General features: G+C 42.1%; 1 protein-coding gene across 1 annotated transcript in view; it reads right to left on the reverse strand.

The window, feature by feature from the left end:
* Positions 1-2,894: 2,894 nt before the first annotated feature.
* Positions 2,895-16,232, reverse strand: part of RAD51C (RAD51 paralog C) — a 1,235,792-nt gene continuing 1,222,454 nt past the window's right edge. Inside the window, exon 9 of the mRNA XM_044054279.1 lies at positions 2,895-3,891. Within this exon, the coding sequence (XP_043910214.1) occupies positions 3,784-3,891 (108 nt within the window). The 3' untranslated portion in view covers positions 2,895-3,783. The remainder of the gene's footprint in view (positions 3,892-16,232) is intronic.

A 16,232-nucleotide genomic window follows, 5' to 3' on the forward strand; every position in this document is an offset into this window, starting at 1 on the left:
TCTGGTTGTCATTGTCGGGTTTTATTTTGCACTTTCGGCATTTTGGTCTCACCGTCTTGCAGTTTGATGTTATGGTTTTTCATGCTTTTGAGAAGGACCCCTTGAAATGAAACATAATGTAAACTTCTTAAGTTACACTGTCTTTTTCAGAGGCACAACAGAGAAAAGTAACACCTCAACCAGTTGTGGTGTCCAATTACTGGCACAGAAACAAACCATTCAGCTATGAGGCAGGCACAGTGGTAGAAAATCAAGACAACCAGCCCTGTTTATCCACTTATTCTGCAGGTGTGGTAAATACAGGAAGATGCACTAGTATAGAAATTGGTAAAGTATCTGCTCTGCAGGCTCAATGACACAAAAATAAGCCACTCAGTTATTATGCAAATCCAGTAGCAAAATGGGATTTCATCCAGATGTGGTACAGGGATCAGGTATGAAAAGGATCTTTTCACTGAAGGTGTTGGCGAAGGAGAGAATGATGAAACTTCTTATGCACAGGTTTCTTTCCATTATGGACAGGAAAGAGATTGGTTAATAGGTGTACACTAGGCTAATGACCACTGGGGCCCTTATAAGTTTATCCATGTAACCCAACTGTAGCTCACAAATTACTATGCCTTAGGGGTTATTTTAAGGTATATTAGTTAGGACATGACTTAATGGTTACCTTTGTCCATCAGAGGCCCAGGTGTCATATCAGGGATGAATTTCCCATTTCCCATCCACTGGTCCAGGTTGTGGTTGTACAAGGTTAGGGAAGGTTCCGGCTTCACATGGATGGGAAGCCTATTCCAGAGAATGGGGATTCTCTGAGGTACATTCCTGTCACTCCAGCATGTCCTTTTTAAGTTGCAAATAAAGTTTAAATCCTTAGAACTAGTAGTTCTTGGGCTGCTCATTTTGTGGATATACAAAAGGTCCATCAGAGCATGATCTAAGGATTTCTTGTATGCCAGTCATAAATCATCTCTCAGCAGTCTGTACGAAACAAGAGTATGGAGTTTGAGGCGATCAGCACAGAACATTGTGCTTACACCCTATATTCTTTTTGTGAGGAACTTCTGTGGACATTCCAAGGTGCATGGAAGGTACATACTGAAGGGCATTATATGCCATGATGGGTCTGATAATAGCTGAGTACAGTGGTGCAATGACTTCCCTGGACCTAGACACCATGCCCTTACTTATAAGTTGAGTGACATAGAATGATTTTCTTACCACCTTAGACACATGATGGTCAAAAGCTAGGTTACTACCTACATGAGCACCCAAATCCCTGACTACTGTGCCTACGTTTGGGGGTATTTTATCGATGAGGTGGTTTCTCTGGGTGGCCAGCTTCGAAAAGGTACTATTATGTATTTATTTGCAATGAGTTTTAAGCTGTGGCTTTGGCACCAGTCATTTGTCTTTGTTGGACCTTCCTGTAAGATGTTAGTATCTTGGGGGGGCTTCTATGATTGCTCCTAGCTTGCATTCATCTGCAAACTTGGTAAGACAAAGGCCCTTGACATTGGCCTTAACTTTCAAAAAATAGATGCCAATGAGGAGTTGAACTAGCACAGAGCCTTGGGGGACTCTACTCGTGATCAGCCTTTTTGTGGAGGTGGTCTCTCCAATCCTAACCTTCTGGGACCTGTCAGTCAGCCAGCTAACTATCCAGAGAGTTACATAAAGGTTTATTCCTAATTCAGTGGGTTTGTTTGCAATGCCCGAGTGGGATATTGTACCAGATACCATAGCTAGGTCAAGGTAGGCAGCATGGACCATTTTGTCCTCATCCTCTGCCTTGGTGAATTTCTCAAAGAACTTTACTAGTTCAGTAGGAATAACTTGCTTTTGACAAAAACAAACTAGGCTTGGTCCACTGTCTGTTTCCTATGTCATCCTATGGTTATGAGTATCTTGCTGGCTACAGATATACTGAAGGGAAATAAGCATCTGACTAGCTAATCTATGAATGTCCTCCTGACAGTTATATAGGAACAAAGTATGCATTCAAAGGACATTAGTGTATATTCCAATTTATAAGGGATGAAAAGGACAGCAGGGCTATTAACTAGTAGGAAAAGCTATTCTCATGCCCCCAAACAATGCACCTAACTTTCGGCTATCATCTGGCAGTCAGCACAGAGTCTACAACTTGTTAACAAGCGCCTACCATGCAACTCTTGAACAACTCGCATAACCAGACATTGGTGTGTGTCAGTTGGGAAACTGAGACAGCACTTTAAAGGTCTGTTGGAGCACCACCGTAGTAACTACCTATGAACCTATAATAAAGCAGAAAACTAGACTATTTTGCCTGCACTGAGACTGAAGGGTCAAGCTCTTCCATTGTCTCACAGTATGAAACAAGTCTTAGTGGGAGAGCATCAAGGACTTTAACAGGAGGTGGATTTCTAATGCAGCAGTACCTCCCAAAAAATCAAGCAAAAATAAGTTGTACAAAGGCTGCATTAAAAAAATACAATCAGCACAGCAACATCTAAATACACCGTTTCCAAATAAGGCACAGTTGGTAACAGACCTTCATTTTTCTAAGGGTCAGTCAAGACAACTACATAGAACATAATGCTTCTTAATCCAAAACAGCATAAAGTTACTCACTATAAAATTAAACCTACTAAGTACTTACTATAAGTTTTTCTCTAGCAGAAAAGGCAAACTGTTACCCACATAAATTCAGTACTATCCTGTGAGTGTCAGGGCTGAAAAACCGTGCACAGAATGGAGAGTGCAACTACAGGTACCAACCTTCTTTGTTACACTAGCACAGGAACCAAACACTTTCCCTGCAGTGGGCTGGTGGCACTGTAAAGCCCTGTTTCTTCAGCTGTAGTGTACTACCTGAAGATAGCTGTATAAAATTTAAACACAACAGTTTGGAGGGAGTTTTACAATTATTTATTCTTACAGCAGACTTGACTCTCTAGCTTATAAGGAGAATTACATACTATACAATTTTAGTTTGATACACAAGTCTACAGCAAAAGTTAAAGCTATTACACATCTGTCAGTCTGAGAAGTTGGGGGATGCAGTCTGCTAAATTTTGAAACATTCTACATGCAGATTCTCTAAAACTAGCAGGCGCCACAACACATACAGTTTTTTTCTAATTAGTGGAAACAGCAATATCTGTAAATTACTCAGCTAGCCAACACCTGTAAAATGGATTGGCTGCTCTGTCACAAATTAAAAAAAATAAATAAATCACAATACCTTGCAGTTAATGACTCTAGTCCCAATCCTTGGAAACTGTTTTTCTGTGCACACATACATACATACATACATATATATATATATATATATATATATATATATATATATATATATATATATGAGGCTACTTGTACCCCACCTGAAACTTCACAAATCTAGTTACAGACATGCCAGGTTAAAACAACATTGTTAATGTACTGGAAAACAGACAAAGGTTTCCAGCCTTGAAGAAAATTGTTCCTTTTATAATATGTTACATTTGTACAAATATTTTTGCATGGCATGTTCTTCAAACAGAGGTAGCAGACATGTCCTGAAAGGCACATGTGAGGTTACCATGACTGAACATACCAGTTTTACTGTCATACAACTGAAGTCTCTTCAATTAAACTTTAGCAACACAGTTGTTAAAATAGGATACAAGCCCCCACACCGAGAAACAGAACAAAGAGTGATCAACTAGTTGTGCTTCTCTTTGCATCTGACATTTCTTTGAATACCACAGTATGAATACTTCCAACTGGCAGGACCTCAATTAAACTTTTTGTATTTCTGACTCAATCATTTCCCTCCTCTTCCATGCGTGGGCGTTTTCGAGCATTTGTTTCCCCTTCTGACAGGGTCATGGATGGTGCAGGGGAATGTGCATCTCTGAAACCATAAGACTGTAGAAGAAGAAAAGAAAAAAGGTAAACACTTCAGTTCAACAACCAATGTCTATTACTATAACAAGTTAGGAAACAGCCAGTACAGTGCAAGCTATATATGGGAGTTAGTGTCATCCGAAAGAAAAAGCAGCCATGAGCAGCTTAAGGTCAGTAAGGCAACAGAAGGCCGAGGAGGTAATGGAAACCAGACAACATATTATTTATGCTACATAGCAGGAGTGATAAACAGGGCAAATGAACATGTATTTAAAAAAAGCAGAAAGAAAAACATGGTAAAATACTATTGCAGGGCTCATCCTGATGTCCTTCGCTCATCTCTCTTCATGCCATATTATTGTTTCTATAAATTTTCAGCTATATTACACTTTGATATTTTTTGTGCTTCATATTCATAATGCACAGTATAGCCTCATCTGTACCATTTCATTTTTAGAAAGGATTCCACTAAGTTACTTATCTCGAGCATACAGCAGAATGGCATGGGAAAAAGAAGACACATCCTATACCCAAGCAAAGACTACCAAATGAACAAAACAAAACAAAAAAAAGCTAAGGCACATTCTCTCCCTCTTCAAAAGAAAAGTCTTACTTTAGTGTATACAGCTGTTACCTGCAGTTCAGAATAATGATGCACATTAAAAAGTATTCACCAGATATGAATGCTGCTTCACAAAGGAAGTCAGTGGTTAAAGGTAGGTGAAGTATGAAACAATAACTAAAGATTGACACGCTCCAGTGTATTCCAAATGTTTTCTTAGCTAATGTCTATGGTGCACAGTCAGTCATCAGGATATACATATACAACAGAACTTTTTTATTTGGCCAGCTCGCAACGTATTTCAGACATTTCCCTGTAGTTCCCTTCTTCTCCAACGTTACAGCACTGGGAGACATGCCTGCACATTCCTTCACTGAATGGGTCCCATCCCCCTGGATGACAATACCGCATATGACTGTGTACACTATTACTTCTTTCATGATCAGGGATGAAAGTGGAAAAGCCAGGGCCACCATGCTGCCTCAAAAGTGGTGTTTATTTTTCTAAAAAAGTCCTACTCCCATGTGCTGGTATCATTTTTTATCACAAGCAACTGCCTGCAATTAGGCATGGTCTAGGAGTATCCCTTCCCTAAATGGGGACATTAGCCCAATCTGCATCCCATTTTCTGCCAAGCTGAATGAAATGACTTGCCCAGCCACCACATCATCCATTCCCCCCGACACACAGAGAGGTAAGCAGACACTACTTTGTCATTTCCTTCTACTCGCTACTAGTTAGGGCTTTATCAACATACGCCACAAAGATGGCTTAAAACAGGATTTTAGAAGTAATGTTGTGTGTACAAAGTACTGCAGTGCTGCAACAGGAGAAGTGTGCTGACAAACACTGGAAATGGTGCTGCTAAAAATAAAATATAACACTCAGGAACGAACATTGCTGGTATTCATTATAATGCTGAATCTGTAAGCTGAATTCCTGCTGCAGGAACCAACGGGAGTTATGCTGAAGGGCAGGGCAATTCAACTCAATGGCCTACATTTTTCATGTTGCTAAGCCCTTTTCATCGACTACATAATTCACTGTTCCTTCTTGTCCCTCCTTTTTCAGAACCAAGTAAAAGATGGAAAAAAGGAAACAAAGCAGAAGGTAGGGAGATAGCAAGTACATTATTTCCTTCATCCAAACCTCTAACTACAGATCTAGTATTATAGTGAATACCTCTAATTTTCATATATATATATATATATATATATATATATATATATATATATATATATATATATATTATTGTAGTGCTCAGACTGCAGGGACCGACAGGAAAGAATCCCCAACTAAGTCCTCCTTGGTGACTGCCCTAAGGAAACCTGCACTTCATAATGTATGTATATACATACATATATTTTATATATACATGTACATAAGTATAAGTATATATGGTGAGAGGAATTCACATATTATAGGTGTTAGTAAGAGAAGGTGTGACTGGTTGAATACAATTTGTAGACTGCGGGTCTCAATGGTTTTAACGGGTGGATCTCTATGAAAGTCTGCCAGAAAAGAAATTATTTTAATTTATGCTGATTATTTAACAAAACAGACTTGATATAAGTAGTCCTGTTCAATTCTCAGCTAAAGCGTCTTCTGTGTGGAGACATGCATGAATGGGCGTACCTTCGTTGAAGGTTGTGCGTCAGAGCTGGCAACTCGGTACGTAAAAATCTACTGCCAATCATTAGTGGACCTGAGTTCCGCTGTGGCGACCTCTAACCGGGAAAAGCCGAAAGATACAACAACAACCTGATATAAGTAGGGTGGCTTAAATTGCTGACTGGAAGACACCTTGCTTTTGACAAAGATACAGTTTGGGGTGGGAAAGTTCTGAGTCTGCATATGTTACCTGAAGTAGTCGACTATTTTGATTCTCTTTTTTTTCAGCCTGCTGCAATAATTGGAAGCCCGTAGTGTAATTCAGGAAGTACATCTCCACTGCCAATGACAGCTCTACCTTCAGCAGAAAGAAAGTGTGAAGTTTTCATAGGGGTCTGTTTACTCCAGATTTAGATTTCATAATTTGTATTTAATATTAAAAGTTTGGATTAGAATAATGCCAAGTACTTGTAAGTGCTGAACAGTTTCAATTGGGTCTTAGTTAATGCAAGTGACAGCCCAATTGTGTAGTACATTGGACAATGTCCAAACAAGACTACCTTAGTTTTCTTAGTGATAATTCAGAGTTTGCGCCAATTTGCTAGCAATGACATAAAGTAGAATATTTACTCTCTGGGCAACCTCTGTGTGACACAAATTTGAAATTGTCCTTGTTTTTGTAGAATGTCCTTGTCTTTGCCTAGTATCTTTGGTCTGCAATTTAAAAGATTGATTTTTTTCCCCATCTTACGGTCTGGCTTTGCAAGGATTATACACATTTTTATGAAATAAACTGGAATAATTTATCTCATAAAATTTGTGTTTTTATGCCAAATTATGGAGGACTGCAGTCACTAAATGGGGGAGGAGATAGCAGTGGATGAAAGCAACTAGCCCTCTTGTTGTTTGCTCAGCTGACATTCTGGCTTTATAGGACTAATGTACATTTGATGAAATAAGCTTTGGATAATGTTTATAGGAAACCAAGTCAAAAACTGACCTAGATTTTTAAGTATGTTCTTAACTTTGCATCACTCTGATGTGCTCCTCCTAAATTTTGTGTTTTTGGCAAACCACTGAGGGTTCCATTCATTAAATAATGACAAACATTTGCGTTTCAGGCTTCATAGCCTTCAGAAAATTCATGATGTAAAAAGAAGCTACGTCTTTATCATAACATTCCATCTGTGTTGTTGATCTTCATCTATTCTTGACTAATGGGTTACGGTTCTGATCCTCGGAACAGATCTGGCCACCGTAAAGCTCGCGTCACCTAAAAAAACCTCTCAAGCTACAAGTCTACGCAGAATGCCCTTCTTCGCATTACCTCAGATCAAGTTTGCCAATACTTAACCAATCTTTGATGATACATAAAGAGTACAAGTCAGAAGCTTTTTCAAGGCATTCCTAACAACAAGAACCCAGGACAGGATGTCACTCCACCAGAAACCTACAGGAGGGAGGCAGGAATAGATAAAGATCGACAACACAGATGGAACGTTATGGTAAGACATAACTTCTTTATCTGATGTTGTCAATCTTTCTCTATTCTTGACTTATGTTAATATTGGGAGGCCCTATGGAAGGACATTCTTGAGTAACATAGAACCAAAGGATGCTCTCCCCCTGGCGAACATATCCAATTTATAATGCAAAATAAAGGTACGAAGTTTAGCCCAAGTTGCAGCAGCACAGATTTCTAACATAGAAGCTTTGGAATGAAAAACAGAAGAAGTCGCCGCTGATCTAGTAGAATGTGCCTTAACTGGCTTAGAGAGTTTCATATTCATTTTCGTGTAAATGAAAGAAATACAATCTCTTAACCACTTGGACAGAGCCACACTAGAGACTGGTCTGCCCACAGTTGCACTGGCGAAAGATACAAACAACTGCCTGTGTACATTCAGAAGATGGAAGGCAATACTCGCCTTTGCGTGAAAAATTTGGAAAGAAAACATAAGCTATGGACTGGTTGATATCTGTCTCTGAAATCACCTTAGGAAGAAATGTTGGGTTGTTCAAGTGACACTGTCTTTATGGAAAAGTAGATACGGAGCTTTAGAACATAAAGCCTGTAGTTTATAGAGACGTGTCTCGCCAAAGTGACAACTATGAGAAGCAATGTCTTCCAAGTGAGAACTTTAAATCACAGGTAGCTGCAGGCTCAAATGGAGGTGCAGTAAGTGACTGTAGCACTAGAGTCAAATCCCAAGGTGGGAGAGGATCTTTTAAAGGAAGCTTCAAATGTATTGTGCCTTTAAGGAAAACTCTACAAAGTCTATGAGACCTTAAGGGTTGGTCTCCAAACCCCTCGTGAAAATTCAAAATAGCTGCTAGGAAAACTGATTGTAGAAGCAGAGGCACCTTCATTAAAGATGGCCGTTAGGAAGTCCAGGATTTTTTCTACTGGCACTGAAAAGGGGTCTAGACTATTATCAGAAGACCAAATAGAAAAAACGCTTCCATTTGCTTAGGTATAAAGTCCTGGTGAATGGTTTATGAGATGCCAACAAAATGTGTTGCACAGGGGATGGTATATCATGACACCTGGTGACCACTGGAATTGGAGTAACCAAGCTGTTAGCTTGAGAGTCTGAAGACTGAGGTACACCAGTCCCTCGGTATGGGACAAAAGATCCGGAACTGGGTCCAGATTCTAAGTGCGGCAAGGAAGATGAACCCAAAGGAAGGGAAACCATATCTGTCAAGGCCAATAAGGAGCAATGAGGATCACACTTTGCTTCTCAACTGAGCTGCTTCATTGTGAAATAGACAGATTAGGGGAAAGGCATAGAGAAGACCCAGGCATCAATTTTGGAGAACAGCGTCCCTGGGGGTCTCCCCCTGAGGGGGAATTAGGGCAAAGTAGCTTCTGCACTTGTTTAGGGGTGAAACAAATAGGTTGCAGCAAAGCTGGCCCCAGCGAAGAAATATTTCCTTTGCTACTCTGGAGTTCAGGGACCACTCATGAGGCATGAGCATGCATCTGCTCAATTTGTCCATTATCACGTTTGAACTCTCCGGGATGTGCATTGCTATCAGAAAGCAGTTGGAAGTTATAGCCCATTGTCACACTCGTTGGGCTTCTCGACACAATGCATAGGACTTGGTTCCTCCCTGTTTGTTGATGTACCAGGCAACTGACATGTTGTCTGACTGAATAGCTGTCATCCCCAGAGGTAAGGCAGAATGAAACGCTTGCAACGCGAGAAGCACTGCTCTTAACCCCAGTACACTGATGTGCAGGTTGACCTTGGAGGGGGACCAAGTGCCTTGGACTGTCTTCACCAGATAATGCCCCCCCCACCCCATCTGGGAAGTATTCATGGTCACTATGGCCTTGGGCCGAGGGAAAACAAAGGGACGGCCTTGAAGAATCTCTTCTGAATGCATCCACCAGCTTAGATCATTCTTGCATCAACTGGATATGAAAATTAAATGCTCCATGGAGTGGGTTAGGATCGACCACTGGCTTGTTAGTAACCATTGAAGAAGCCTCATGTGGAATCTTGCCGTTGGGACTAATGTTATAGCAGTCGCCATGGAGCCTATTGCCTGCAAAATCTGTTGAGCAAGTGTCTTGTTTGAGTGCAGAAGAGGATGAACCTGTAACTGAATTTTTTGTAACCTGTGTCGGGGAAGTGATGCTATGCAGGAAGTGTTGAGACGAGCTCTGATAAATTCTATGTCCTGGGTGGGGTTAACTGAGATTTGGCAGGGTTGACTGTTATGCCCAATTGGTGAGACAGGTCCAGGATAAAATCCATAGTCTGTTGTAGCAGATGCTTCATGGCAGCAGTGAGGAGCCAGTTGTCTAGATAAGGAAACACTCTAAATGCGTGCAGCCTCAAATGAGCTGTGAACACTGCCATACATTTGGTGAACACCCTGGGGGCTGTCTTGAGGCCAAAGGGCAGTGTTCTGAACTGGAAATGACTGGCTCCTATGTGGAAGCAGAGAAACTTTCTTGAGCATTTCCCCACCTTTATATGGTAATATGCATCTTGAAAGTTAACAGAGCACATCCAATCATCTTTCTCTAGGAAGGGGAGAATCGACTGAACCATGACCATCCAGAATATTTCTTGTGGAGCAAACTTGTTTAGAATGATGAGATCAAAAATTGGTCTCCAGTACCCTGTTTTCTTTAAAAAGAATACTGAGTAAAATTCGGATTCTCTTTGTTCTGGTGAGACTTCTTGGGTGACTCTTTTTTTTTTTTCTAGTAGAACTTCTATTTCTGCTTGAAATCTGACTGGGTGGGACATCAGGGAGTCTTGCTGGGGTTTTCGGGGAGAAGGTGAAAGGGATAAAATAACCTTTGGAAATTAAATTTAGCATCCAGGCATCAGTAGTTATGTGTTGCCAGGCATCTAGGTGCAAAGAAAATCTTCCCCCGACTGCCTCCAGAGGTAAGCAATCAGGCCCCCTTCAGGAGTGCTGGTAGGGCTGACCAAAGAACGAGTCTCTGGAGCCCTGATTCTTGTGGACCACCTCTGCCTCTGGAACGGTGTCTTCCACTGTAACTTCCCCTCTGCCCAGCAGGGAGTCTGAATCGCGTGTGTCCTGGAAAGGCTTCTGAGAGTTTTTGAACCACATCTTACCACTCCTTTGATTCTTGGATCTCTTGGAATAGGATCGTTGAGGAGTGGTAAAACGTACACCCACAGCAGACAAAGTCTTTCCATCCTTTTCACACCTGGACAGAGCTTCCTTTACTTTGGGACCAAAAAAAGAGGAACTGTCAAAAGCTTTGTCGAAGGAAGACTTGAATGGTTCTACATATTTGCACAGGCACATCCAAGCGTGTCGTCGAATAGCAGCACCTGAAGCTGCTGACCTGGTCGCCCCTTCGGCTACATGTGCAATGAGCATCATGGACGAGTTCGAAATAGACTCCAGGGTAGCTAGCTGGGAGGCCACATTTTCTTGGACCGCCTCAGTGACTGCTCTTGCCAGGGTATCTGACAGCTCCTTAACCAAATACCTTTGAAGTTTAGTAAAATGTGCCAAAAAATTCAAGGATCCAATGGAGAAGGTCGATGGAGCATAGACCCATATCCCAAATATGTCCATCGTTCTGGACTCGTGGTTCAGGGGATGGACAGCAGAACTCTCCTCGGCTAGTTCTTTCTTGGTGGCAGCTGCTACCACCATGGCATCCACTATTAAGCCCTTAGCCCAATGTGGTTGGTCTGCAGGAGCAGAAAGGATTTTGTCAGTTCTCCAGCGGACTGGTTTGACAGAGTCAGGAGTCTTCCAAGCCCACTGAGCTATTAGTTTAATTAAGCTATCAGTGGGCAGGGTAACCCATGAGGTAGAAGATCGAGCACCAAAGGCCTGCAAGTACATGGATTCCTCGGAGAATGGGTCTTTGGTATTCCAGTCACCTCTCTGTTTAAGGATCTCAAGAATATCTGCAAAGGAGACGTCTTCTGGAGGTGACCGTGGGGAATCCTCTGCATCATTACAATCCATGTCCTCAGTGACGAGAATCAAGGTGTTTCCTCTTACACAATATTTTCTTAGGAGGCTCTTAAGCGGGAACATCTGAGGAGGACTTAGGAGATAGTGTGCCTCTGAAAGGCAAGTCCCTGGTGCTCGCTGTTCGGGGGCAGAGGTTGGTGACAGAATCGAAACACCTGGGATCACAGGGGTAGACTCCAGTAACCCAGGAGCCACCTGGGAAGAAGCAGTGGCTTAAGCTGTTTCCATAGCCTGAAAGGTAGGGCCCCCTGAGGAGGAATGGAACCCTGGAATCGAGACTGACAAACTCGGAACTGGGGTCACACCCCATCCCAAGAGCCCCACCTAACAGACCGGAACAGAGGAAGGGTCAACTACCACCATAGCCATAAGAGATACAGAGGGCTCCGTAGAAAAATTCAGAGCCAATATATACTCTCCCTGCTCACCAGCAAAGACATGGTCCTGGGGACCCAATGGTGCCGATGGCACCGAGGGGGGCCAGAGCCAGACTTGATGTCGAGGACAAGACTGTAGTCAGCGCCAAAGTCATTACTAATTGGGACAGCATCCCCTAGCACATTTCCTGGGTGGCTCATGGGAGTATATTCTTCAGGACAGTGGACCCAAAGGAGGCCTTGTACCTGGAGGCCAAATCTGCTTTGTAATGAGTGATAATGGTATGAGGCGTTGCCCAAGTCGCAGCAGCACAAATGCTATCAAATGGTAGTCTAGCTCTAAAGGCAGAAGAGGTTGCCAAGGCTCTTGTAGAATGAGCTTTGACTTTAAAGGGGAGAACCTTGTTATTGGACTCATATGTAAAAGTGATACAATCTGAGAGCCATTTTGAAAGAGTGACCTTAGATATAGGGGCACCTTTCTTTGCTTCTGAAAATGGCACAAATAACTGATCACATTTCCTGAATTCCTTTGTTCTATGTAAGTAGTAGCGTAACTGCCTATGAACATCCAGTTGGTGAAGTTTATATTTTGTCTTGTTGCCATGATTTGGAAAAAAAACTGGTAGCTCTATGGACTGATTTAGGTTAGACTCTGAACATACTTTTGGCAGGAAGGATGGGTTTGTTCAAAGGGTTACTCTATCTTTAGGAAAATGCATGTATGATGGCTTAATCGACAAAGCTTGCAGCTCTGAAACTCTTCTAGCAGAAGTGATGGGAATTAACATACTTGTTTTCCACACTAAAAATTTTAGATCACAAGATGACGCAGGTTCAAAGGGGGAAGGATCAAACAGGATAGAACAAAGTTTAGGTCCCATGGTGGTAGGGGTGTTTTAATGGGTGGTCTTAACAAATTAGTACCCTTCAGGAAGGCTTAGCATAGTTTGTGGGACATCAGCTTAGGGGTGAAATTGCTTATATGGAAATTAGATATTGCTGTTAACTGTATACAAATAGTAGCTGCAGCTGTGCCTTCATTTAATAGTTTTGCCAGAAATTTGAGGATAGAATTTATAGGAGCAGAGAAGGAATCAATGTTTCTTATCAATGATCAGAAAGAAAACCTCTTACATTTACCGATATATAATTTTCTTATTGATGCTTTATGAGAAGAGATCAATATATGCTTGACCGAATGAGGGAGGTTAGGAAGCCTGGCTATATTTGGAATCTGAGCAGTCAAGCTGTCAATTTGAGGGTTCAAAGGCAAGAGTGGAGCATTCCGGACGTATGAGTCAGAAGATCTAGAACTGGATCCAGAACCCACGGCTCCTCCTGAAGATGAGGCCAGTAGGGGGCAATGAGAATTAGCTTACTTCATCAATGACTTGGCTTTCTGGAGAACCTTGGGTATCAGTGGAAATGGATAAAAGGCATATAGAAGTCCCGGGGGCCAATCGTGCACAACTGCATCCTTTGGCGACTCCCCCAGGGATTAGGGCAAAATAGCTGCTGCATTTGGCATTCATGGAAGTGGCAAAAAGGTCACAGCAGGGCTTGCCCCATTTGCGGAAGATCCTCTCTGCTACTTCTTGTTTTAGAGACCACTCGTGAGGCATGAGAATCACTTTGCTGAGTTTGTCTGCTATCACACTGGACCTCCCCAGGATGTGTGTTGCTATTAGAAAACGTTGGGAGGAGATCACCTACTGCTATAATCTGAGGGCCTCTCAACAAAGGGGATAAGACCTGGTCCCTCCTTGTTTTTTATGTACCAGGCAACAGACATGTCTGTCTGTATTGCAATTGTTCCCAGCGGAAGAGAGTCCTGGAGTGCCTGCAATGTCAGAAGCACCGCCCTCATCTCTAGGATACTGATATGCAAGTGGGCCTCATGATCCTGCCAAGTGCCTTGAACTGTCCTGCCCAAATAATGCCCCCCCCCCCCAATCTGGGAGGCGTCCGTGGTCACTGTGGCCACCGACTGAGGGCGAAGAAATGGCTGACCTGATGTTACTTGACTGGAGTGAAGCCACCAGCGAAGGCCCTTCTTGCAGGACTCTGTTAACAGAATTTGGTGAGACATGGGTAGGTCTTGTAACGACCACTGGGTGAATAGTAGCCACTGTAGATTTCTCATGTGCATGCGTGCAAGTGGAGATAAACTTATCTCAGATTCCATGGTGCCCAAGGCTTTCAAGACTGTTTTTACCTGTACTTTTGTTGGGTCTATACCATTTCATTGAAAACTTATTTCATTGATGCTTAATTCATTGACACACATTCACTGAAAGCTCACCACTAAAAACCCAATTCACTGAAAGCTCATTTCACTGAAAACCCATTTCACTGAAACTCATTTCATTGAAAGGCATATATGGCCTTTTCCCACTGTTATGCAATCCTGGAGTTAGCATATAAAGTAAGGGGGGTGGGGGCATACCCCCCCCCCACATATTGTAAATATTTTAAAGCATATAGATGGATACTTACAAGTGTAATGACTAAATTCTTCCAGAAGACAACATATAGCCAATTTATGTGGGGGGCTTCACCCACCACACCCCCCGAATGTGGGGGGCTGTGAGCCGCAAACCCCCCTTACTTTATATATTAACTCCAGGATCACATAACAGTGGGGAATAGGCCATATATACCTTTTAACTAAATGAGTTTCGGTGAAAAGGGTTTCAGCGAAGTGAGCTTTCAGTGAACTGGGTTTTCAGTGAAGTGAGCTTTCAGTGAATGTGTCAATGAATTAAGCTTCAATGAAATGAGTTTTCAATGAAATGATATAGATCCCTTTTGTTTGGATAGAAGGTTGGAGTCTTGCTGTCTCAGAACTAGGACTCTTTCTGTAGGAAGTTTTGCCTTCATGTTTATGTGTCAAGATCTGCTCCTATACACGATACGTTGCGATGGCAACAAAGCAGATTTTTCATAATTTATTGTGATTCCCAGGTGACAGCAGAGAGAGAGAGAGAGAGAATGGTGTCTCTTGATTCCAGCAGTAGATGCTTGGTGGTGGCAGTTAGCAGCCAGTCGTCTAGATACGGAAACACTCTGAATCCTAGACATCTCAGGTGAGCCGCGTCTACTACCATGCACTTGGTGAACACTCTAGGGGCTGCAGTGAGACCAAAGGGCAGAGCTCAAAACTGATAATGACTGGCTCCCAGCCAGAAGCACAGATGACTCCTGAATGGCCTGTCCATGTTTATGTGGTAGTATGCATCCTGGAGGTCTATAGAGTACATCCAATTGTCTTTTCCCAAAAATGGAAGAATCGAGTGCAATGTTACCATCCGGAACTTGGTCTTTTTTACCGATTTGTTTAATCTGCTGAGATCAAAAATTGGTCTCCAGTCCCCTGTTCTTTCTGACACTAAAAAGAGTCTTGAGTAAGTTCCATATCTTATTTGGTCTGCGGGGACTCTTTGGATGACTCTTTTGTCTAGCAACTTTTGAATTTCTAGAGTTGCTTGATCCCTCTGACTGGGTGGAACGTCTTGAGGTTTTCTTTATGTTTGGGACGGGAAGAGAAAATGGTATGGAGTATCCTCTGGATATGATACCTTGTACCCACTTGTCTTTTGTTATTTCCAGCTAGGCTTGTAGGTACAAAGATAAGCAACCCCCAACTGCCTCCAGAGTTGGACAGATGGGCCTCCCTCCCTTCAGGAGCACTGAAAGGGCCGACCACGGAAAGAAATTATATTCGTAAGAGGAGAGAAAAGAATGCATTGGCCATACACAATTAGTTGTGGTGATTCTCATTTTTTTTAATTTTTTGTGTTGGCTAGGATCTTTCAAAATTCAAGGGGAAGACATTGGGCCATTCTATCTGAAAAAAAAAAAAGAGAACTAACTGTATTGGCAAATGCAGCTGATTTCTTATGGATGCCAGGTCTTAATGATCATATTTCTATAGCCTCCATTTTATAAATTAAAATCTATTTGTATATATTCCTTGTTTAACTGTTTTTCATTATTTAATAGAGGTAGTTTATGGCTTTGGGAGTAGGAGGACAAAAAGATCTGCCCTGGACAAATGACTGGGACCATAATCCACCATTTTAGGATTCCTACATACCTATGTAAGATGTATTCTCTTGTGAAAAGGGTGAAATGTCTGAACACTCTACTACTAATGTCCACTGTAGGACTCTCGTGACATCTTGTCAAAGGAACCAGAGTAATGGAGGAGGCCGTCAGTCCTAAGAAATGAGTCTTACTTGTGGTCAAGGGTGCTGCAACACTTGAAGGGCCATAGACCTTAACAAACGGACTCTTGCCAGGGAGAGTTTTGCAATTTAAGA

Source organism: Protopterus annectens, chromosome 13.part0 (assembly GCF_019279795.1).
Source record: "Protopterus annectens isolate FY-2018-M chromosome 13.part0, PAN1.0, whole genome shotgun sequence".
NCBI lineage: Eukaryota > Metazoa > Chordata > Ceratodontiformes > Protopteridae > Protopterus > Protopterus annectens.